Source organism: Arachis hypogaea, chromosome 7, assembly GCF_003086295.3.
Source record: "Arachis hypogaea cultivar Tifrunner chromosome 7, arahy.Tifrunner.gnm2.J5K5, whole genome shotgun sequence".
NCBI classification, from domain to species: Eukaryota; Viridiplantae; Streptophyta; class Magnoliopsida; order Fabales; family Fabaceae; genus Arachis; species Arachis hypogaea.
The window spans coordinates 31,219,229-31,245,172 of record NC_092042.1 but is presented as its reverse complement, the minus strand read 5'-3'; the positions used below and the strand labels follow the sequence as shown (position 1 = coordinate 31,245,172).

Here is a 25,944-nt window from a genome sequence, read left to right as displayed (position 1 = left end):
TTAATTTCGCGGGGTGTATAATTGGAGTGTGATAGAATTGTTTACATGTTAATGCTTATGCTAAAGGAAGAAATAATGCTACTGAACAATAATGACTCAGTTTCAAGAAAATGGTGGGTGGTGGCAAATGAATTTTAGAGATTGATTTGGTCAAATCACATTAGAAAGTGGGAAAGCACCATCAAGACAATTAAATGCAATAATTTTTTTAAAAAAATAAAGACTGTAAATATAAAAGACCTCATGAGAGGAATAAAACATTGAGCCATCATGGAATCAAGTCTAGGAATATTGATTGAAAAATTATTTAAAAAGAAATGAAAACTCTAACTTCAAATATATAAACCAAAATTGTAGAAAATTCTTTATTGGCATGGGGCATCTTTCCAAATCAATGAATCATTATTAATTGGAGGTTGGTTAAATTTCATAATTGATGATAACTATTCAAGCTCATTATTAATTGGTCATTATAAAACAAAGCAAAACACTTTTTCTCCAACTGAAGTATGCAGTATCAAACATTATATGAAGAATCAAGGAGACAATAAAATCAATACATTTAGATTTGAAATGTTGATTAGGAAAAAAAATGGCTACCAAACTTTTGGTTGAATTGAATAAGTTGTTCTGTCCAATTTTTTTTTTTTTTTTTTTGCCACTATGCTTTTTTAAAAGACTTGGTTACTCAATTTTATTCAATATAATTAAAAACTTTTCAACTATAAAAACCTAATTGAAAATTGCATCAAACTATATATAGTGACTTGCAATATAATTAAAGCTTCTTACTATAACATGGTTATATATATATATATATATATATATATATATATATATATATATATATATATATATATATATATCACATGCACTACAGCTCCGAGTTCCCTTCTCAAAGCACTGATGATTCTGATAAACTTGGATGCTCAATGTAAAATTGCAAGCACAAAGGGTCGCTGCTCATTGACCTGATAGGAGTTATAAAAAGGGGCTGCTCCCACTGCTTAGTGTCGGTTGGGATCCAGAAGTTAGCTTCCTTGCTTGTGCCTGTCTCCGGAAGCAATTGGAAGTTGCCTGTGATCTCCCACCTGCAATCTGTTTAGAGATGAAAGTGTATGAGACCTCGAATTCAGTTTTAGCATGACAGAACAGAATTCAACACATGGTTTACAAATGTATCAAACCATTTCTAACAATTAAGCTTAATCTTCTAAGATGAGGTTAGTTACATGAATCAAACAATAGTATAATGCACTTGTCATGATATCACTTCTTCCAAAAGCTTAAGCTAGTAGAAGACATATAAATGGTTATATATATAACTCGCCTCCTCAGGCAAGAACTTTTTTCTGGATTTCCGTGAATTTTGTTTATAAAAATTCATTTTTTTTCATTTTCATAAGATAACTTAATTTAAATCAGATTTAATTTTAATAAATTAGATCAGATTTGATTTAAATTTAAAATTCCTAAAAATATGATAACCAATTTAAATCAGATTTAATCTTATTAAATTATATCAAATTTGATTTAAATTTAAAACTCCTAAAGACTACGAAACAAATCAAGTTTTTAACAAATTTTAACAATAAATTAAATTAAAATATAGACAAAAATAAATTTGAAATTAAATACTCATTTTGTGACTTCCACTGAACTTTAAAAGTACTAGTGGATTTTTTGGTGTCTTGAGTTAGCCTAATGAGCCTTGTCTTTTCTCTCTTAGTTAGCAATTGATGCATCTCCTCATGTATGAGTGCTGCAAATTTTCCAAAGTTCTCATTGAGCTTCTTTGCACGTACCCTAGTGATGGAGCCTTTTGAAAGTGTGAAATCTCCATTGTGCCCTTTCACCTTACGATGCTCAGATTATCCTCCCGCACGTGTATCATTCCCTCCTTCCTCAAAAAGATTCAAGGTATCCATATCAAAAGAAGAAAGATCAGAAACATTGAAATGACGGAGACATTATACTCATCTAATAGATCAATTTTATAGACATTATCGTTGATTCTCTCAAGCACTTGGAATGGGCCATCTCCTCCTCTAGCATCAAGTTTAGACTTCCTTTGAGTAGGAACCTCTCATTCCTCAAATGAACCCAAATCCAATCTTCTGGTTCAAAGACTATGCTTTCGACCCTTTTTAACCCTTTCAGTCGTGACCTTATTCTTCTTTTCAATCATTTTACAAGCATACTCATGTATTGTTTTAACCTTCTCAGCCTTGTTTGCTCTTTCTAAACTAACAAGATCACTCAAAGGTAAAAGCATTAAATCCAAAACAGTTAAAGAGTTAAAACCATATACAAGTTCAAACCGCAAAAAACCAGTAGAAGAATGAATTGTTTTATTCACCACAAACTCAATAAAAGGTGAACAATCATTCCAAGTTTTTAAATTCTTACGAACAAGATGCAATAAGGTCCCTAATGTTCTATTCACCACTTTAGTATAATAATTTTGTTCCAAACATAACCTACAATACTTTCCAAAAATGACTTAAGAATTTTACATAACGATCAGAGATAATAGCTTGAAAACGTCATGAAAGTACAACCTCTTTAGAAAATAGATCAGCAATATTTGTTACATCATCAGTTTTATGACTGAGCTATTTTACCAAACCTGTCTACTACAACAAAAATACTATCTCTACCTTTCTTAGTTTTAAGCAAACCAAGAACAAATTCATAGATATATCAACTTATGAAATTATAGAAATAGATAACAGGGTTTAGTACAAAATTTTTCAACATCTCTACGCATGTGTAGCTAATAAAAATGTTCAGATAACATATCCAACGTTTTATATACACCAAAATGACCCATCAAACCCCTACTATGTGATTCCAGAACAAATAAATCCTTTATGGAATAAGTAGGCACACAAATCCTAACACCTCGAAAAAGAAAACCATTATGCTTAGAGAATTTGTTATGTGCACCATCCTCAAAATCAGTTGCACACAATTCCTTCATACACTCAAAACCTAACAACTTAGAAGTAAGGGTAGTGATTAAGGAACACCTCCTAGATAATGCATCCACATCCACATTCTCTTTACCTTGCTTATAGCCAATCACATATGAAAAAGATTCAAGGAATTCTACTCATTTTGCATGTCTTTTGTTCAACTTTTCTTAGTCCTTCAAGTGTTTTAAAGATTTATGGTCAGAATGCACCTCAAATTCCTTAGAAAGCAGATAATGTTGCCACACCTCCAACACTCGCACCAAGGCATACAACTTCTTATCATAAGTTGAGTAGTTGAGACGAGCTACATTCAACTTCTCATTGAAATAAATGGACTCACTTTTCCTACATCAAAACAGCACATATACCAATTTCGGAAGTATCGCATTCTATTTCAAAAGTCTTAAGAAAATCTGGTAACCCAATAATGAATGCAGAACACAACAAATCTTTCAAAGTGTTAGAAGCAAGTTCTTATTCTTATTCCCATCTAAAACCTACATCTTTTGTTAATAATTTTAGTTAATGAACACAAGAACAAGAAATTGTTTTTAACACTTTGAAAGATTTGTTGTGTTCTGCACCAATTCTTGTGTTATTGAATATTTTTAAGACTTTTGAAATAGAATGTGATGCTTTCGGGATGGGCCTGTTTTGATGTAGTAGGAAAAGCGAGCCATAGCTTATTTCAGCGAAACATTGAATGGAGCTCGTCTCAACTACTCAACTTATAATAAGGAGCTGTATACCTTGGTGCGAGCGTTGGAAGTTTGGCAACATTATCTGCTGCCTAAGGAATTTGTGATGCATATTGACCATGAATCCTTAAAACACTTGAAGGGTCAAGAAAACTGAACAAAAGACATGCCAAGTGGGTATAATTTCTTGAATTTTTTTCTTAATCACTATCCTTACTTCTAAGTTGTTACATTTTAAGTGTATGAAGGAATTGTATGCAACTGATCCTGATTTTGCCGGCTATATATGATGTATGTGAGAATGGTGCATATAACAAATTATACAAGCATGATGGTTTTCTTTTTCGAGGTGATAGAATTTGTGTGCTTACTTGTTCCATAAGGGACTTACTTATTCTGGAATCACATAGTGGAGGTTTGATGGGTCATTTTGGTGTGTATAAAACTTGAGATGTATTATTTTAACATTTACTGGCTACACATGCGTAGAGATGTTGAAAAATTTTGTGCTAAATTGCATTGCATGTAAACAAGCTTAATCTAAGTTACAGCCACATAGTTTGTATACCCATTTACCCATTCCTGTACATCTGTGGGTTAATATATTCATGGATTTTGTTCTTGATTTACCTAGAACTAGAAATGATAGAAATACTATTTTTATTGTGGTATATAGATTTAGTAAAATGACCCATTTCATTGCATGTCATAAAACTGATAATGCAACAAACATTGTTGATCTGATCTTTAGAGATGTATGCATACATGGCATTTCCCAAAGTATTGTTTTTGATCGTGATGTAAAATTCTTAAGTCACTTTTGAAAAGTGTTAGTAGAGTAAGTTGGGAACAAAATTATTATATGCTACTACTCGTCATCCTCAGACTGATGGTCAAACTGAAGTAGTAAATAAGTGTGGTTGTTGGTAAGAATTTGAAAATTTGGAAAAATTGTTTATCTTATATTGAGTTTGTTTAAAATAAGATAATTCATTCTTCTACTGGTTTTTCGCCCTTTGAACTTGTATATGTTAACCCTCTAGTTTTGGATTTAATATGTTTTTCTTTAAGTGATCTTATTAGCTTAGAAGGAGCAAGCAAGGCTAAGAATGTTAAAACAATACATGAGAAGGCTCGTGACATGATTGAAAGGAAGAACAAGGCCACTGCTAAAAGAGTAAATAAGGGTCGAAAGCATATAGTCTTTAAATCAGAATATTGGATTTGGGTTCATTTGAGTAAGGAGAGATTTTTACTCAAAGAAAGTCTAAACTTGATGCTAGAGGAGATGACCCATTCCATGTGCTTGAGAGATTCCACGATAATGCCTATAAGGTTCATCTACTAGATGAGTATAATGTCTCCGCCATTTTCAATGTTTTTTATCTTTCTCCTTTTGATATGGATACAGATTTGAGAACGAATCTTTTTGAAGGAGGGAATGATACATGCGGGGGAGGAAAATTCAAGCATCCTAAGGCAAAAGGACAGAATGGAGATTTCACACTTCCAAAAAGCTCCATCACTAGGGCACGTGCAAAGAAACTCAAGGAGAGCTTTGGGAAGTTGGCAGTACTCATACATGAAAAGATGCATCAATTGCTAACCAAGGGAGACATGACAAGGTTTATTCGGCTAAGTCACGACAATGAGAAACGCACTAGTACTTTTCAAGTTTAGTGGAAGTCAAAAAATTAGTATTTACTTTCGAATTTATTAGGTCTCTATTTTAGTTTGATTTGTTGCTAAGATTTATCAAAAGATTTTACTTGATTTTGATTTGTTTAGTAGTATCTTTAGGTGTTTTAAAATGAAATTAAATCTGATTTAATCTAATAAGATCAAATCTGATTTAAATTGGTTACCATATTTTTAGGAATTTAAATTTAAATCAAATTTGATCTAATCCAATAAAATAAAATTTGATTTAAATTAAGTTATCTTTCAACTTTTACCAATTGATCTAGGTTGTCAATGACAAGTTCTTTAAAAGTCAAGGTCTAGTAAGAAATCCTTTCCGGTAACCTAGGTTGCTAAAAATAGGGTTTTTAGAAATCTAGTAGAAAAACCTTTATCTATTTTTTTTGTGTTTCCGTTGTGCCTTTTCTTATCGTTCATCCATCTTTTCTTATTCCTTTCAATTTTGTCTGTATATTCTTATCAGTTAACAAGGATCAAAGTCTAGATTTTTAGATCGTAGAAGTTCTGATACTAAGTTATGATACCATTTTTTTCAAAAATTTAAACGGATAAGAAGAGACATATGAATGATTATATATCTAACATTCCTAAAAACAACTGTGTTTAACCCAATTATATTCAAATCGCTCTTAATAATATCTTCTAAAATTTTCTTGGGTATCTCCCTACCTTGCCTACTGGACTATTGTCCATCTGATCCACTCTTGACTCCTAATTGATGGCTTTGTAGGCCTTATTCAAATATGACCATTAGATTTGATTCAAAAATACAAATCTATATGAACCACAAAACATGAGGTATGTCAATGTGGACATGCATTTTTTCATACATACAAGAGGGAGAGGGATTATCATGGATTTATACCAAAAGAGCACAGGAAAAAAACTATGAAACTAGAAAGAGATACTTTGCACGATACTGAAATTCACCTGGAGGAAGCTTCTTAGTAAGCGATTCCGAGACTGACAGCTTGGCAAGGAATGATCTAAGAGAGATCTGAAGGTCCACCCCTTCCACGGATGAACCATACGACTGGTTCACTGTGAGCTTGAATATGAATTTCTCCAATGGAACATTGTCAGTGTTGAAAAAAACAACAGCTACTCTATCTACCATGCCCTAACAAATGTAGGGATGAGTGAAAATCAACCAGGTTTCCGTAAGAAAGCAATTGGAAAAGAAAGTTGGATTATTTAAGCATTCTGCAATCAAATATTTCTTAGAAGAATAACAAGTAAATATTTGATGGATGGTAAATTCGAGAGATTTTGTGCATTGAGGAGTGGCTTTATTCTAAGCATACATTGAATTATCCTGGCTTTATTCGAACATACTAGAAACTAACACGGGAATCACTACCTAACCAATAGAACATAAAGAGATAACATTCTAAGCATAATAAGTGGCTTTATAGGTGACAATTATAGGTGACATAACTATATAAGCATTGCACTCAGTTCTAATAGATAACTTCCTTGAGCTGTTTCATACTAGCACACAAGCATATAAATTGCAGGTAAAGAAAAGAGCAAAGATTTAGAATAAGTATAATTAGGTACAAGATAAAGCCTACAGCATCAAAACATAACTTTTAAGTTGGTTAGTTATGAACAAAATTTTAGCACAAAATTCTATAAAAACTCTAAAATAATAATTGCCTAGAAACCAAAATGTCCTTACTTTACATTCTACCAACATCAAATTCAAAGGATTTTATCATAATATATATAAAAGTACTTTCTACCAAGAGAGGTGAACTATATGTATCAAATGAAGCCCATGAAGCCACTTTTAGAATTTTAGTTATACTCTTTTTAGTTCTTACTGGTGCTTCTATAGGTCCTCTCATCACATTCACTTCCTCGTATAGTATATTCATTCATGCATTCCAAAATCCTAACCTGTACAACATTGAGCTTATTAAACTGTTGGCCTTTCATACATTCAATTCCATACAAGATCTTAGGTCCTATAGCTGTATAGCAAAATTTTTCCTGAACTTAAGATGACTTTCCTATATCATTCATTAATAACACTCGAATCATCTTCTATTTCATCCAACAGAGTACTATTGTTTTTCCCCTTTAAGTAGATATCATAGACAAGACACTCACTGAAATCACCTTGCTGTCAAGATTGATAAGTATGTAGAGATGAGATCAGATCCAAATATAAATCTTAAAAATTTCGCAGATGCTAGTCTTAGTTGCACTCCGACTCTACTTATAGATTTTATTCAATACAAAAGAAACGATCAAACCTGCTAATTGGTATGCCTAAAAATCATCCTTACTTTATACTTACCATGTACATTGAATTATCCTTGAATATTGTATAATTACAACCTACTCCATTGTGAGTAAAATTTTGAATTAGGAGGATCTATAGGAATACTTCTAGGAGGCAGGCTATATCATCACAATGTTACAATGCCATTGCTTAACAATAGGTAAAACTACGATATATACCCCATTTCATGTTAATTCTGAAATCCACATGACAATCCAAGGATCCTATATCAGCTCATTTAATATCAAAGCAAGAAAATCAACAACAATCCTTACAAGGCTGAGTAAAACTTCAAAGAATTAGAACAGAAACTCCCAAAAAGAAGAAACCCTAACCTTTTGTAAAAAGGGAAGAAGCCCTGAGACAGTAGCATGTATGTAATATCTAAGTTGAGGGTGGCGTGCTCTTTGAACCACCACATTCATATACCTTCTCCTCTCAAATGCACCTTTTCCAACATCAAATAATAATAATAATAATAATAATAATAATAATAATAATAATAATAATAATAAGAAGAAGAAGAAGAAGAAAAGAAAGGGCATGGAAGAGGGAGAATCCAAAGAAGGAAGCAAGAAACCAGAAGGATAAACGCCTTTAAGAAACACAACAGCGGTAATAGCCACCTCCAAGAATTCAACCAAAACAGAAGCTGCTTGCCCTGCAAATTTTTCATAAACACAACTTCACCAATCACCATGTTACGCACAACTTAAAATAAAAATTGAAAATTTCCAAAACCTTGTGGAGTTTCGTTCTCTTTGCGCTGCATAATCACTAATGCTATTCAACTACACATTTGGACTAATAACAAATCAGAGAGATGGTAAGGGCTTATTTTAAACCTTAAATTTCAAATCTGTTTCGAAAAAATGGGCCATGAAATTATCAAGGGTATAAAAATGGGATCGGACATTAAATCACTTTAATTACTGATTTAAAAATGTTATAAAAATGTGTTTGTTTGGATATTATTATTTAGACAAAAAAATATTTTTTTATTTTTTAGTGTGTTTAATAAATTTTTTGTAAAAATAAAAATACTAAAAAAATAAAAAAATATTTTTTAAAAGATTGTAATTTATATTTTTTAAAAGATTTTTTTTTAAAAAAAGAATTTTTTCATGTAATAAATAAACAAAAAATATTTTTATATTGTTATATTCAAACATAATTGATAGATAAAAAAATCTTTTTACATGAGATATCCAAACATAAAATTACTTTTACTTTTCCATAAGATCTTCTAAAAATAGATAATTCGAAAAAAAATCTTTTATTAGAAGTTCACCCAAACAAGCCATTAGTTTGTTAGGAATAACGATTTTATAATAAAATAATAAATTAAATATAAATTAACATACTAAAATATAATTATATTCTAATATAAATCTTAAAATTTTATCCAAATTAAAAGTATTACATTACCCAAAGTATTATAATCTCATCTAAATACAAACTAAATAAATATCCAATATCAAAGATAAATATTAAAATTTGTTATTAATCATCAATCAAAAACCTTAAACTACTTGGCTGAATCACACAATCCTAAATGGTGATTTATTTATTTCTCTCAAGCATCTATTTTAACTTTGTTAGGAGCAATTCTTTAATTAAATAATCAAAACTCAACTCAGAGAATGCAAAATATTAAGATGCACAAAGTATAAGATCGCAAAAATAGCATGAAAAACAGCAACACAGCAAATAAACAGCACTGTAAAAAAAATAGCAACAATAAAAAACAATAAGAACAAAACATAGCAGTGAACAAAAATCAACAATCAGAACCATCAAGATCAAACACCAACAACAAGCAACAATAATAAACACAATACTAAATAATTAAATAAAAAATACAACATCCGAACAATAAGAACAGTTCCATAATTACTGTTAAACAAAATAATATAAATTACTCATAATTACTGAATAATTTTTGGTGATCAGGACTTTGTTTGGCTGCTTCATTATATTTAATTTATTTCATTTTTAATTTATTTGAACATTTGATGTTTAATATTAAATAATTAGTATCTATTATTTATAATTTGACCACTAATTGTGTGAAAAATAAGTTTAAATAAAAAAAATTAAAACTAAAAAGAAACAAATTTTAAAAAATTTGCGTCACAATATTTTTTAAAAAAACAATATTGACATTTACCGTCGAATTTATGACGCAAGCCAAACATTGGTTTAAAATTCTCTCAAAAAGAATTGTTTCGTCGATAGTATAGTTCCAAACTAACAAATGACTCATGTTGGAGTTTAAAAAATTGTCACAATACAAATCAATAAAAACCGGAAGTTTTAAATCATGGGTCGTCTCTCAAAGGAATTGTAGTGAGGTGTGCGTATCATTGGTTTTGAGAAAATGGGTTTTGATGGTAAAAGACAAGAAATTAAATGACAAGATATTAAAAAGCACATAAGAAATTCAAATGCTAAAAAAGCATCTTGGTAAGGATTGAGAGTTAAGGTTTCCTATCTATGTCATCGACCGCATACATGATAATTAAGAAGAGTTAATCCCATTTCGTCATTCCCAAATATCGGGAGAAAGTGAACTAGGTATAATTGATCTTAATCCACAAGTCCTAGCCAACTCACTAATTAGAGTTAGGCTTGGTTTGGTAAAACTTTTTCAAGAGGTGCTTGTTGTCACAGTAAATTTTAGAATGTTAGATTTAACGGTGTTTGTATAGTTTTTTGGAGTATTTGAGAATGCTCTAGATGGTTCCAGAATATTCTAGAATGTCCTAGAAGGTCCCGAAATACCCTAGAAGGTTCTAGAAGACTCTGGAAGGTCATAGAGTATTTTAGAAGAGTGTGGATGTATATAGGAGTATGAAGAGTAGTATGCAAGAATCTAGAAATATTTAGAGAAATATGGAAGGATAGATATTTGTAATGAAGGTTCTGGATGATTAATCTAGATCATTAATTAGATTAATCCTAACCATCAATTAAGGAGGTGGATGGCTATAAATAGGGAGTGGAAGTTAATGTGTGTGAATCATTTGTAACAAACACTTGATAAAGTGTTCTTTCCACCAAGGCTTCCTTTCTCTTGTGTTCTCTTGTGTTCTTAGCTTTCTTGCTAAGTTATTGAGGGTTAGGCTGACTTGGTCTTAGCCCAAGAGGTTGAGTAAGTCCGAGTGATGGCACGATAGCATTGGAATGTGTCCAAGGCCGTGACATTGTGCTTTTAAAAAACACAAGCACCTTATTTTGCGTTTGGTAAATTAAAAAGTTCAAGTGCTTGTGCTTGCGGCTTATAAAAGTTAGGGGTGCTTTTGAAAGCACCTAAGCGGGAGTTTTTCAAAGCTAACTTGTGCTTATCAAATTTTATTTACTTTTTCACACATATTCTCCGCTATTATGTTGCCATTAAAATCCTCATATATTTCTAACTTATCATCATAACCTTCATAAATTCTAACACAGTCTTTATATTTTTTATTTTTCAACCTAATCTTCACAAATTTTAACACAAATACATCTCTATCACATATTAGGTATGAACTTCTATCTATTTATATTATTTTTTTGTGCTATGTTTTTGTATTTTTTTGTAGATCTATGATGTTTGTTTGTTTTCTATCTGTTCTTTGAAATGTGAAGAGGTTGACTTGATTTATGAAAATCAATCATAAAATTTTCCTTGCATGAACATTAGTCAAAATTATAATAACAACATGTATATACATATGTAAATATAGATATATAATCATAAGAGTAGTTTATTTGAGATATGTGTCCCATTTTTTGTGATCTGTAAAGGTGAGTCAAAATTATAATAACAAAATTTGAGGGGCATGTGTACGTGGTACACACACGTGACGCGAGCATTTTGTTATGTCCAAATGTCTCACCTATGCAGGCGTGTGAATGCGTACGCGAGAGGTGATTTTTCAAGCCCGCGTACGCAGACAAGAGCCATGCGATGCAGGATATCTTTGCTGTTTGGCATCCGCGTACGGACGATGGTCGCGTACGCGAGTTGGGCAATTTACACCCATGCGTACGTGAGATTATGCATGCGTACACAAACCTTTGTTCTTGGGGAAAAAGTGGATTTCTTGTGAGTTTAACCATTTTCCAATTTTCAAACCTCTATAGTTACCTTCTAAGGTCATAAATTAAGTTTCTAATTATTGGGAGAGGAGTAAACTTAGAGGAGAAGTTAACTTGGCGATGAAAAAAAGTTTGAAAAAAAATGATGTGCTGTTGGGGAAGTGCGGTAGTGATGATGATGTTATGTATGATGATGGAAATTGATAATGAATGATTAATATTGAATTATTATTTGGCTTTTGCACTTCAACTTATCTGAGACACGAGTTTTTCTGGGTAGATGCAGTGGCTAGCCACCACTCGCTCCAGGTTGAGACTTAATACTCTGTTGATCATACGTCGCAAGATGTGGCTGGGCACTTTAACTCCCCAAAAATTCTCCAAATGAGTTGAATTTGATAAATGATTGAGAAAAAGCTATGCATAGACTCTTGGAGATGCGCACATGAAGAACTGTCCAGGGCTAGCTACCGGACATGTCGGATTTGGCTTTATAACCGACAGATGAGACTCATTAGCCATAGGGCAGGCATACATCATATGCATATGTTTGTTTTGTCTGATTGTGCATTATTTGGGTTTCCTTTCATGATTACTATGCTTAATTGCTATACTTTCTACCTGTTGTATCTGTATTCTACTTGTATTTTTCTTGTCTGTATTATTTGTCTGTGCAATTGAGAGGCCTCTTGTCTTGCGGAGGAGTGACGAGGGCAGTTCCACCAGAGTTTTGGAGGATTGGAGGAAAGTGAGAATTTAGGGGTTAAGTTAGAATGGGATTAGAGCCTAAATGCCTTAGATAACTTACCTTGCTTATGGTTTTCAATTATAGTTTTGAGTTTTAAATCTGAGTGTCGGAGTTCTAGGAGCTTTCCTGGGACCTTATATATTATGTTTGTGGGTATCATTACCATGCCGAGAATCCCTGGTTCTTGTAACACGGTTACTTTTAACACCTTATAATCGTACTAAAAGCTCAGGTGTTGCTTATCTCTAATATGTTAATTTAATATTATATTTATTTAATATTGAGTCTTTGCAAATATAAACCGAATCCTTAGTTATGAAATCAAAAAGTCTTTATGTTAACCCACTTAATCACATAATTATGTTCACATAATAATAAATACATAAACTTAACCAAACTTCTTAAATACATATCCTGCCCCTCTAAAATCTCAAATGACAATTGACGAGGGGTAAAGTCTCAATTAAATCAACAAATAGAAAGTACAACATATATATAAAGTTTGTAGATCGGTCGCGGCTTCACGCCAAAACATCCTGAACCTGTCACTAAAAAAGAAATTTTGTAGGGGAGTGAGAACATTGTCCTCGAAAGGGTTCTTAGTAGAGGGTTTAAAATTTTTTATAAGAGGATATTTAAAAGAAAACAGTTTTTCGATTGCAGAGATTATCGTTCATCTTATGAATCTTTTTAAAATCCAAGTGTTAATCATCTAAAACCTTTTCAAAGAAACAATATTTAATTTTTCAGAAATCCAAAACCCTTCTTTTCTTATAAGAAAAATCTCAATCAGTTTCCTATATTGTAAAAATGACCAAAGTGTTCCAAGCATAAGTTCATTAAGTCTATGCTGAACTAACTTGATTTTTCATACTTTACTAATACCTCAATCAGAAACCAATCACAGCCTTTAGCCCATCACATAATCAATCAACACAGTCATCAACTCATCACCAATAATCTCAAAAGTACCACATCAGAATAAACATAGACAAAATAGACAAAGAAAGCACAATGATAAACCCCAATTTTATAGTTTATCTGGTGTAGAATTTGGGGGGGGGGTTATCAATATTTTCTGCACTTATTCATATAAATTGCATAGTTTTGTGTTTCCTTCCTAAGTTTGCTTCATGGTTAAAAACATGCTTCTTTAACCTTAAAAATGCTATATTTTAATCCTCTTTTATTACCCTTCGATGCCGTGATGTGTTTGTTAAGTGGATTCAGGATCTATAGGGCAGGAATGGGTTAGAAGATGGAAATGAAGCATGCAAAAGTGGAAGGGACATGAAGAATGAAGCTTTGGAGAATTGGTGGCAACGCGCACACGTGGCTGACGCACACGCATGGCATGGCGCAGCAGTGATCGACGCGTACGCATGCTCGACGCATACGCGTGGCTTGCAGAATTCAGATGATGTGCACGGGTGACGCCCAGCACATGACTTCATTAATGAAATCGTGGCTGACAACTTCTGAGAGGCACCAGGCCCAAATCCAACTTGATTCTGCATGGAAAAGACCCAAGGGACTAAGGAGGAAAGGGGGATCTAATCATTTGGACAATATACACATAATTTTAGCTAGTTTTATGTTCTTATTTTCTAGAGGGAGAAACTCTTACTTCTCTCTAGATTTAGTTTGTTTTGATCTTCCTTTGTTGAATTTCTGAATTGGGTCTTGTTAATTTCTAGTTTCAATTACTTAATTTGAGTTCTCTAGTAATAATTTTGTTTAGATCTTGTGTTAGAATTGTGTTTCTTATCATTTCTCATTTTCTTCTCATTTTATGAACTTTGTTGATCTTGAATTTCTATTAGTGCGTTGATATTTTCTATGATTGATGGTGTTATTTGAGTTGTTTCCTATTGATAATTTCTAGTGGGTACTTGTGATTTCCAATAAATTTTGCAATTTAAGCATGTCTTTAGTTAGTGCATACCATGTGTTTGATGAAATGTTTCCTTTGATTATGGAGTAGTTTTCCATACTCTTGGCCTAGGCTAAGGGAATTGGGTGAACTTGAGTCATTGGGTCAAAGTGATTTGGTGATTTGCGAACCCTAGTGGTCAAATTGATACCCATTGACACCTCATGAACGGATATTTTATACGCTTTTTGGGGGTAATTTCATGTAGATTTTAGCATGTTTTAATTAGTTTTTAGTAGAATATTATTAGTTTTTAGGCAAAAATCATATTTCTAGACTTTACTATGAGTTTGTGTGTTTTTCTGTGATTTCAGGTAATTTCTAGCTGAAATTGAGGGAGCTGAGCAAAAATCTGAGTTAGGCTGAAAAAGGACTGCTGATGCTGTTGGATCCTGACCTCCCTGCACTCGGAATGGATTTTTTGGAGCTATAGGAGTCCAATTGGCGCGCTCTCAATGGCGTTGGAAAGTAGACATCCAGTGCTTTCCAGAAATATATAATAGTCCATACTTTGCGCGAAGATAGACGACGTAACTTGGCGTTGAACGCCAAGTACATGCTGCTGTCTGGAGTTAAACGCCAGAAACACGTCATGATCCGGAGTTGAACGCCCAAAACACGTTATAACTTGAAGTTCAACTCCAAGAAAAGCCTCAGCACGTGGATAGCTTTAGTCTCAGCCCCAGCACACACCAAGTGGGCCCCAGAAGTGGATTTCTGCACCAATTATCTTAGTTTACTCATATTCTGTAAACCTAGGTTACTAGTTTACTATTTAAACAACTTTTAGAGATCTATCATGTACCTCATGACATTTTTCAGATCTGAATTAATACTCTTTGACGGAATGAGTCTCTAAACTCCATTGTTGGGGGTGAGGAGCTCTGCAGCGTCTCGATGAATTAATACAATTACTTTTGTTTTCCATTCAGACACGCTTGTTCTTATCTAAGATGTTCATTCATGCTTAATTATGAAGAAGGTGATGATCCGTGACACTCATCACCTTCCTCAATCCATGAACGTGTGCCTGACAACCACCTCCGTTCTACATCAGACTGAATGAGTATCTCTTAGATTCCTTAATCAGAATCTTCGTGGTATAAGCCGGATTGATGGCGGCATTCATAAGAATCCGGAAATTCTAAACCTTGTCTGTGGTATTTCGAGTAGGATTCTGGGATTGAATGACTGTGACGAGCTTCAAACTCCTGAAGGCTGGGCGTTAGTGACAGACGCAAAAGAATCAATGGATTCTATTCCAACCTGATTGAGAACCGACAGATGATTAGCCGTGCTGTGACAGAGCATTTGGACCATTTTCACTGAGAGGATGGGAAGTAGCCATTGACAACGGTGACACCCTACATAGAGCTTGCCATGGAAGGAACCTTGCGTGTGGGAAAAGGATTTCAAGGAAAAGTTGAAATTCAGAGGACAAAGCATCTCCAAAACTCCAACATATTCTCCATTATTAAAGTAACAATTCCTTATTCCAAATACTTTGAATACTTATCATTAAATCCAATTAATCTTATTGGCATCCTGACTAGGATTAATAAAATAAACATAGATTGCTTCAAACCAATAATCTCCGTGGGATCGACCCTTACTCACGTAAGGTATTACTTGGACGACCCAGTGCACTTGCTGGTTAGTTGTGCGGATTACAAATTCGTGCACCAAGTTTTTGGCACCGTTGCCGGGGATTGTTCGAGTTTGAACAAACTAAAGGTTTATTTTATTTCTTAGATTAGGAATAATTTATTTTTGTTGTTATAGAGTCATTAAATTCTGATAGGATAGTTTCTTTTCAAAAAAAAAATTCTTTTAAAAAATATTTTCTTTCTTAATTAATTGTTAATTTTCGTGAGTTTAGTGTCTTGTTCTAAGTTTGGTGTTGATTGCATATTTTATATTTTTCTCTAAATTTTCGAAGTTGTGTTCTTTGTTCTTCATTGATCTTCAAGTTGTTCTTGTTTATTTTTCTTGTTTGATCTTGAGTTTTTCTTACTTTGAGTCTTTTCTTGTTTTTCTTGTGCTTTTTCAAAAATTATACTTTTATCCATAAATATAATACATTTTTAAAATCAACATTGAAGTTACTGCCCAATTGGCTGGAGCTTTAGTAGTTGTTCTTCATAATTGGGTATCTTCTTTGGAATCTTTTTCAAAAATAATTTTTCTTTTACTGAATCTTGTGCCAAACTCTAAGTTTGGTGTTTTCTTGTTAAGTTTTCTTTAATTTTCGAAAATTTGTCTTGGTTTTCTAAAAATTTTAAGTTTGGTGTTCTTTCTTTTGTTCTTGGTGTTCTTGTGAATTTTCAAGGTGTTCTTGAGTCTTTCTTGTGCTTTGATCTTAAAATTTTTAAGTTTGGTGTTCCTTGGTGTTTTCCCTCCAAAATTTTCGAAAATAAGGAGCATTGGACCTAAAAATTTTAAGTCTTGTGTCTTTTGTGTGTTTTTCTCTTTCCTCAAAAAATTTTCAAAATTCAAAAAAATATCCTTCCTAACTAATTTTAAACTATTTTTTTTCGAAAATTTTATATAAAAATTCAGATTTCAATTTCAAAATATTTTCAATTTCTTTTATTTTGTTTCGTTTTTATTTTATTTTATAAAAATTAATTTTTATAAAATAAATAATATCAACATACATATCATCTCTTTTATTCCATCATGGAATTAAGTGGGAATGAACAGTCCAGGAGGACTCTGGGGTCATATGCTAACCCCACTACTGCTTCATATGGGAGTAGTATCAGTATACCCTCCATTGGAGTTAGTAGCTTTGAGTTGAACCCTCAGCTCATTATCATGGTGCAGCAAAACTGCTAGTATTCCGGTCTTCCACAGGAAGAACCTACAGAGTTTCTGGCACAATTTCTACAAATTGCTGACACAGTACATGATAAAGAAGTGGATCAGGATGTCTACAGATTATTACTGTTTCCATTTGCTGTAAAAGATCAAGCTAAGAGGTGGTTAAATAACCAACCTAAGAACAGCATAAAAACATGGAAACAGCTGTCAGAAAAATTCCTGAATCACTATTTCCCTCCAAAATGGATGACACAGCTAAGGCTAAGCATCCAAGGCTTTAAACAAGGAGATAATGAATCCCTTTATGATGCCTGGAAGAGATACAGAGAGATGCTAAGAAAATGCCCCTCTGAAATGTTTTCAGAGTGGGTGCAATTAGACATCTTCTACTATGGGCTTACAGAAAAAGCTCAGATTTCTCTAGACCATTCAGCTGGTGGATCTATACATATGAGAAAAACAATTGAAGAAGCTCAAGAGCTTATTGACACAGTTGCCAGAATAATGCTGAGAGATAATCAGGGCCCAGAGAGGAATAATGCTGGCGCTGAACGCCCAGCCCATGCTCATTCCTGGCGTTCAACGCCAGAAACAAGCATGAATCCGGCGTTGAACGCCCAAAGGGAACATAGTTCTGGCGTTCAGACGCCAGTAACAAATGGGGAGATGGCGTCTAACGCCACTCCAGCTTCCACCCCTGGCATTCAAATGCCAGTGGGAGATCAGTCACATACAAGTGTTGATGACAACCCTTCTAAAAAGGCTTCCCAACCCATTTCTGTAGGTAATAAACCTGCAGCAACTAAGGTTGATGAATACAAAGCCAAAATGCCTTATCCTCAAAAACTCCGCCAAGCGGAACAGGATAAGCAATTTGCCTGCTTTGCAGACTATCTCAGGACTCTTGAAATAAAGATTCCGTTTGCAGAAGCACTTGAGCAAATACCCTCTTATGCTAAGTTCATGAAAGAGATCTTAAGTCATAAGAAGGATTGGAGGGAAACTGAAAAAGTTTACCTCACTGAAGAATGCAGTGCAGTCATTCTGAAAAGCTTACCTGAAAAGCTTAAAGATCCTGGGAGCTTTATGATACCATGCACATTAGAGGGTACTTATACCAAGCAAGATTTATGTGATCTTGGGGCAAGTATCAACCTAATACCTGCATCTACTATCAGAAAGCTTGGTTTAACTGAAGAAATCAAACCAACCAGGATATGTCTTCAACTTGCTGATGGCTCCATTAAATACCCATCAGGAGTGATTGAAGACATGATTGTCAAGGTTGGTCCATTCGCCTTTCCTACTGACTTTGTGGTGCTGGAAATGGAGGAGCACAAGAGTGCAACTCTCATTCTAGGAAGACCTTTCCTAGCAACTGGCCGAACCCTCATTGATGTCCAAAAAGGGGAAGTAACCTTGAGAGTCAATGAGGAGGAGTTCAAGTTGAATGTTGTCAAAGCCATGCAACATCCAGACACCCCAAATGACTGTATGAGTGTTGATATTATTGACTCTCTGGTAAGAGAGGTCAATATGGCTGAGAGTCTCGAATCAGAGCTAGAGGACATATTTAAAGATGTTCAGCCTAACCTGGAGGAATCAGAGAGAATAGTAGAACCTCTGAAAATCCCTCAGGAAGAGGAGAAACCTCCTAAACCCGAGCTCAAACCATTACCACCATCCCTGAAATATGCATTTCTGGGAGAAGGTGATACCTTTCCTGTAATTATAAGCTCTACCTTAGAGCCACAGGAAGAGGAAGCACTAATTCAAGTGCTAAGGACACACAAGACAGCTCTTGGGTGGTCCATCAGTGATCTTAAGGGCATTAGTCCAGCCAGATGCAAGCACAAGATCCTATTGGAGGGTGACGCCAAGCCTGTGGTCCAACCACAAAGGCGGCTGAACCCAGCCATGAAGAAAGTGGTGCAAAAGGAGGTCACTAAATTACTAGAGGCTGGGATTATTTATCCTATTTCTGACAGCCCCTGGGTAAGCCCTGTCCAAGTCGTCCCTAAAAAGGGAGGCATGACAGTGGTTCACAATGAAAAAAATGAACTGGTTCCTACAAGAACAGTTACAGGGTGGCGTATGTGTATTGATTATAGAAGGCTCAATACAGCCACCAGAAAGGATCATTTTCCTTTACCATTCATAGACCAAATGCTAGAAAGACTAGCAGGTCATGAATACTACTGCTTCCTGGATGGATATTCAGGTTATAATCAAATTGCAGTAGATCCCCAGGATCAGGAGAAAACGGCATTCACCTGCCCCTCTGGAGTATTTGCATACAGAAGGATGCCATTTGGCCTGTGCAATGCACCTACAACTTTTCAGAGGTGCATGCTCTCAATTTTCTCTGATATGGTGAAAAAATTCCTGGAAGTCTTCATGGATGACTTTTCAGTATTTGGAGACTCATTCAGCTCCTGCCTTAACCATTTAGCACTTGTTCTAAAGAGATGCCAAGAGACTAACCTGGTTTTAAACTGGGAGAAGTGTCACTTTATGGTGACTGAAGGAATTGTCCTTGGGCACAAAATCTCGAACAAGGGGATATAGGTGGATCAAGCTAAGGTAGAGGTAATTGAAAAATTACCACCACCTGCCAATGTTAACGCAATCAGAAGCTTTCTGGGGCATGCAAGATTCTATAGGAGGTTTATAAAGGATTTTTCAAAAATTGCCAAACCTCTGAGCAACCTGCTAGCTACTGACACGCCATTTATCTTTGATAAAGAGTGTCTGCAGGCGTTTGAGACTCTGAAAGCTAAATTGGTTACAACACCAATCATCTCTGCACCAGACTGGACATTACCATTTGAATTGATGTGTGATGCCAGTGACCATGTCATTGGTGCAGTGTTGGGACAAAGGCATGACAAACTCCTGCACGTCATTTACTATGCCAGTCGTGTTTTAAATGACGCACAGAAGAATTACACAACCACAGAAAAAGAGCTACTTGCAGTAGTTTATGCCATTGACAAATTCAGATCCTATTTAGTAGGATCAAAAGTGATTGTGTATACTGATCATGCTGCTCTTAAATATCTACTCACAAAGCAGGATTCAAAGCCCAGACTTATAAGATGGGTGTTGCTTCTGTAAGAGTTTGATATAGAAATAAGAGACAGAAAAGGGACAGAGAATCAAGTAGTAGATCACCTGTCTCGAATAGAACCAGTATAAGAGGCGTCCCTCCCTCTCACTGAGATCTCTGAAACCTTTCCGGATGAGCAACTCTTTGCCATCCAGAAGGTGCCGTGGTTTGCAGACATTGCAAACTACAAGGCAGTGAGATTCATACCCAAAGAGTACAGTAGACAGCAATCAAAGAGGCTGATCACAGATGCAAAGTATTATCTTTGGGATGAACCATATCTCTTTAAGAGATGTGCAGACGGAGTAATCCGTAGATGTGTGCCTAAAGAAGAAGCACAGAAGATCCTTTGGCATTGCCATGGATCACAGTATGGAGGACATTTTGGAAGTGAGCGAACAGCCACAAGAGTCCTCCAAAGTGGCTTCTACTGGCCTACTCTCTATAAAGATTCCCGAGCGTTTGTGCTTAATTGTGACAGTTGCCAAAGATCTGGCAATCTACCTCACAGTTATGCCATGCCTCAACAAGGGATCTTGGAGATTGAGTTGTTTGATGTATGGGGCATTGACTTCATGGGACCTTTCCCACCATCATACTCAAACACTTATATTCTGGTGGCAGTGGATTATGTATCCAAATGGGTGGAGGCTATTGCAACACCCACTAATGACACTAAAACAGTGTTAAAATTCCTCCAGAAACATATCTTCAGCAGATTTGGTATCCCTAGAGTATTAATCAGTGATGGGGGCACTCATTTCTGCAATAAACAGCTTTACTCTGCTCTGGTACGTTATGGAGTTAGCCACAGGGTAGCTACTCCATATCACCCACAAACTAATGGGCAAGCTGAAGTCTCAAATAGAGAACTCAAGAGAATCCTGGAACGGACTGTAATTAACCATAGAAGGGATTGGGCAAGAAGCTTGGATGATGCTCTGTGGGCATACAGAACAGCCTTCAAGACCCCTATAGGGACCTCTCCATACCAGCTTGTGTATGGAAAGGCATGTCACTTGCCAGTGGAACTGGAACACAAGGCCTACTGGGCAACCAGATTCCTAAACCTTGATGCTAAGTTAGCTGGAGAAAAACGATTGCTCCAGTTAAATGAGCTAGAGGAATTTAGACTCAATGCTTTCGAAAATGCAAAAATTTACAAAGAGAAAGCAAAAAGATGGCATGATAAGAAATTGTCATCCAGAGTCTTTGAGCCAGGGCTGAAAGTTCTGCTATTTAATTCTAGGCTCAAACTATTCCCTGGGAAATTAAAATCCCGGTGGAGAGGTTCATATGTAATTACAAGTGTATCACCATATGGATACGTAGAGCTTCAATATAATGAATCTAACAAAAAGTTCATTGTCAATGGACAGAGAATTAAACATTATCTTGAAAGCAATTTTGAGCAAGAATGCTCAAAACTGAGACTTTATTAGAGCTCAGTAATAGTCCAGCTAAAGACAATAAAGAAGCACTTGCTGGGAGGCAACCCAGCCATTTACAAAGTTTATTTACTAATTAAATAAATTTCCTTTTCTTTACAGGTATATGTCAAAGTATCTTCAAAAGGTAAAATAGCAATTGATTGGATTCACAGAGTTACAAGGGAATTTGGAAGCTCACTGGCGTGAAAAAAGCCAGTAAGAAACATTTTGGGCATTGAACGCCCAAAAGAAGCACCCACTGGGCGTTCAACGCCAGTAAGGGTAGCCATCTGGGCGTTAAACGCCAGAAAGGAGCATCTTCTGGGTGTTAAACGCCAGAAAGAAACACCTTCTGGGCGTTTAACGCCAGATTGTTAGCATCCTGGGCGTTGAGAAAAACGCCCAGTGACAAAGGACTTCCTGGCGTTCAACGCCAGAAAGAAGCATCTGCTGGGCGTTGAACGCCCAGGAGAAGCAGCATTTGGGCGTTAAACGCCCAAAACATGCATCGTTTGGGCGTTTAACGCCAGGATGGTGGGAGGAGGTAAAAATTCGTTTCTCTTTATAATTTTTCTAAATTTTTATGTTTCAATTCATGATTTCTTACATAAACATGTTTCAAATTGTCATCCCTCAAATCAAATTAGTTTTCTAAAAATCCTAATTTCTAAAATCCCTTTTTCAAAAATTTCAAATATATCTTAATCCATAAAGACAAATTGTTTTCCAATCCAATCCAACTCTTTTAAGTTTGTTTTCAAAACTCAATTATCTTTTTAAAATCTTTTTCAAAATTAAAAATTCAGATTTATCTTTTTAATTATTATTCATATCTTTCTCTTTTTAAACCATATCTTTTTCTTATCATATCTACCTTTTACAAATCATATCTTCTATCTTATCTTTTTCTTATTTTCGAAAATTTCCCACCCCCTCCCTATTTATTGAATTCGGCGCCCCTCTCATCATCCCCATGCCACACTTGCTCTCCTCCTATCCCTCTTCTTTCTTCTCTTTTGCTTGAGGACAAGCAAACATCTAAGTTTGGTGTGATTTGCCATTATCACTGAGCTAAAACTCATCAAGATCATGGCACCTAAGGGAACAGGAAGAGTAAGGATGTGACTTAAAGGAACTGAAGCGTCAGAAGCTATTCCTTGAAGGACCAAGCACCCCACAGACTAGAGAAACATCCACTTCCCAAAATAAAGGTCGTTGAGTTCTAATCTTTGCCTTAACTCTGTGATAACTGTTCTTATTAGAAATTTACCTTAGAAGTTATATATTAGTAGTAGTAATTAGTATCTCTACTTTGATTTTAATTCCAATTAAGTTATAATTTATTTTTCTCATCTTCATCAAACATGAATAAAATAGTAGATTTTTAGAATAAAGAGGGAATATTTTTTTCGAGTTCTTAATAAGAAAAATTCTAATTATTTATATGTGGTGGCAATACTTTTTGTCTTCTGAATGAATGCTTGAACAGTGCATATTTTTGATATTGAATTTTATGAATGTTAAAATTGTTGGCTCCTGAAAGAATGATGAACAAGAGAAATGTTATTGATGATCTGAAAAATCATGAAAGTGATTCTTGAAGCAAGAAAAAGCAGTGAAAAAGCAAAAGCTTGTGCGAAAAAAAAGGAATAAAATAGAAAGAAAAAGAAAAAGCAAGCAGAAAAAGCCAATAGCCTTTAAAACCAAAAGGCAGGGGTAAAAAAAGATCCAAGGCTTTGAGCATCAATGGATAGGAGGGCCCAAGGAAATAAATCCAGGCCTAAGCGGCTAAATCAAGCTGTCCCTAACCATGTGCTTGTGGCATACAGGTCCAAGTGAAAAGCTTGAGACTGAGTGGTTAAAGTCGTGATCCAAAGCAAAAAGAGTGTGCTTAAGAACTCTGGACACCTCTAATTGGGGACTTTAGCAAAGGTGAGTCACAATCTGAAAAGGTTCACCCAGTTATGTGTCTGTGGCATTTATGTATCCGGTGGTAATACTGGAAAACAAAATGCTTAGGGCCACGGCCAAGACTCAATAAGTAGCTGTGTTCAAGAATCAACATACTAAAATAGGAGAGTCAATAATACTATCTGAATTCTGAGTTCCTATGGATGCCAACCATTCTGAATTTCAAAGGATAAAGTGAGATGCCAAAACTGTTCAGAAGCAGAAAGCTACAAGCCCCGCTCATCTAATAAGAATCTGAGCTTCACTTAAAACTCCGAGATATTATTGCTTCTTAATTTCTTTTTATCCTATTTTATTTATCTAGTTGCTTGAGGACAAGCAACAGTTTAAGTTTGGTGTTGTGATGAGCGGATATTTTATACGCTTTTTGGGGGTAATTTCATGTAGATTTTAGCATGTTTTAATTAGTTTTTAGTAGAATATTATTAGTTTTTAGGCAAAAATCATATTTCTGGACTTTACTATGAGTTTGTATGTTTTTCTGTGATTTCAGGTAATTTCTGGTTGAAATTGAGGGAGCAGAGCAAAAAATCTGAGTTGGATCCTGACCTCCCTGCAGTCGGAATAGATTTTTTGGAGCTACAGGAGTCCAATTGGCGCGTTCTCAACGGCGTTGGAAAGTAGACATCCAGGGCTTTCCAGCAATATATAATAGTCCATACTTTGCGCGAAGATAGATGACGTAACTTGGCATTGAACGCCAAGTACATGCTGCTGTCTGGAGTTAAACGCCAGAAACACGTCATGATCCGGAGTTGAACGCCCAAAACACGTTATGACTTGGAGTTCAACTCCAAGAAAAGCCTCAGCACGTGGATAGCTTTAGTCTCAGCCCCAGCACACACCAAGTGGGCCCCAGAAGTGGATTTCTGCACCAATTATCTTAGTTTACTCATATTCTGTAAACCTAGGTTACTAGTTTACTATTTAAACAACTTTTAGAGATCTATCATGTACCTCATGACATTTTTCAGATCTGAATTACATACTCTTTGACGGCATGAGTCTCTAAACTCCATTGTTGGGGGTGAGGAGCTCTGCAGCGTCTCGATGAATTAATACAATTACTTTTGTTTTCCATTCAGACACGCTTGTTCTTATCTAAGATGTTCATTCACGCTTAATTATGAAGAAGGTGATGATCCGTGACACTCATCACCTTCCTCAATCCATGAACGTGTGCCTGACAACCACCTCCATTCTACATCAGATTGAATGAGTATCTCTTCGATTCCTTAATCAGAATCTTCGTGGTATAAGCCGGATTGATGGCGGCATTCATGAGAATCTGAAAAGTCTAAACCTTGTCTGTGGTATTCCGAGTAGGATTCTGGGATTGAATGACTGTGACGAGCTTCAAACTCCTGAAGGCTGGGCGTTAGTGACAGACGCAAAATAATCAATGGATTCTATTCCAACCTGATTGAGAACCGACAAATGATTAGCCGTGCTGTGACAGAGCATTTGGACCATTTTCACTGAGAGGATGGGAAGTAGCCATTGACAACGGTGACACCCTACATAGAGCTTGCCATGGAAGGAACCTTGCGTGTGGGAAAAGGATTTCAAGGAAAAGTTGAAATTCAGAGGACAAAGCATCTCCAAAACTCCAACATATTCTCCATTATTAAAGTAACAATTCCTTATTCCAAATACTTTGACTTCTTATCATTAAATCCAATTAATCTTATTGGCATCCTGACTAGGATTAATAAAATAAACATAGATTGCTTCAAACCAATAATCTCTGTGGGATCGACCCTTACTCACGTAAGGTATTACTTGGACGACCCAGTGCACTTGCTGGTTAGTTGTGCGGATTACAAATTCGTGCACCAACACCAATCTACTACTAAGCCAATTAGTAGTTGGATTGGGACTTATGAGTTGAAATTGATCAAGCCATTTGATGTACTTCACTTGTAGAAGTAGATTTATTGAGTTTGGTTCCTCATAATTGTTAATATATGGTAATTAGACAAGGATGGTGACCCCAATTCCTATGCATAGCCAAGAGTTCTTTTTATTATTCATATTTGAAACCCAAAATTTCCAATTGCTTGATTCTTGTTATGGTTAGTTTAGTTGTTTACTTAGTTTTAGAATAGAAATAGCTTTACATGTTCTCTTGCTAGATTACATTTACTTACACCTTGTTTTAATTGCTTTGGTTTAGTTTC

General features: G+C 35.1%; 1 protein-coding gene across 3 annotated transcripts; it reads right to left on the bottom strand.

Annotated features, from left to right (window-relative positions):
* Window positions 1–541: 541 nt before the first annotated feature.
* On the bottom strand, window positions 542–8,562 carry LOC112702912 (DNA polymerase zeta processivity subunit). Of its 3 annotated transcripts, none has more exons than XM_072199363.1 (5): window positions 8,409–8,562; window positions 8,248–8,328; window positions 8,003–8,115; window positions 6,308–6,425; window positions 685–1,098 (listed from the first exon to the last, which is right to left on the bottom strand). In XM_072199363.1, the coding sequence occupies exons 1-5, from the start codon at window positions 8,437–8,439 to the stop codon at window positions 896–898; spliced, it is 546 nt and encodes a 181-aa protein (XP_072055464.1). In that variant the 5' UTR covers window positions 8,440–8,562; the 3' UTR covers window positions 685–895. The 3 variants fall into 3 exon arrangements, with proteins under 3 accessions (XP_072055463.1, XP_072055464.1, XP_025609926.1); XM_025754141.3 differs by having other exon boundaries at window positions 6,308–6,497; window positions 8,409–8,560; XM_072199362.1 differs by having other exon boundaries at window positions 542–1,098; window positions 6,308–6,497; window positions 8,003–8,328; window positions 8,409–8,561.
* Between the last annotated feature and the right edge of the window lie 17,382 nt (window positions 8,563–25,944).

Bases quoted from the DNA above. Each gene is read 5' to 3' on its own strand.
- LOC112702912 (XM_072199362.1), bottom strand. From the start codon at position 8,439: ATGCAGCGCAAAGAGAACGAAACTCCACAAG. The intron at 8,329-8,408 runs GTTTTGGAAATT...AAAAATTTGCAG, and splicing joins AGAGAACGAAACTCCACAAG to GGCAAGCAGCTTCTGTTTTG. The intron at 1,099-6,307 runs GTGAATTTCAGT...ATCTCTAAACAG, and splicing joins TACTAAGAAGCTTCCTCCAG to ATTGCAGGTGGGAGATCACA.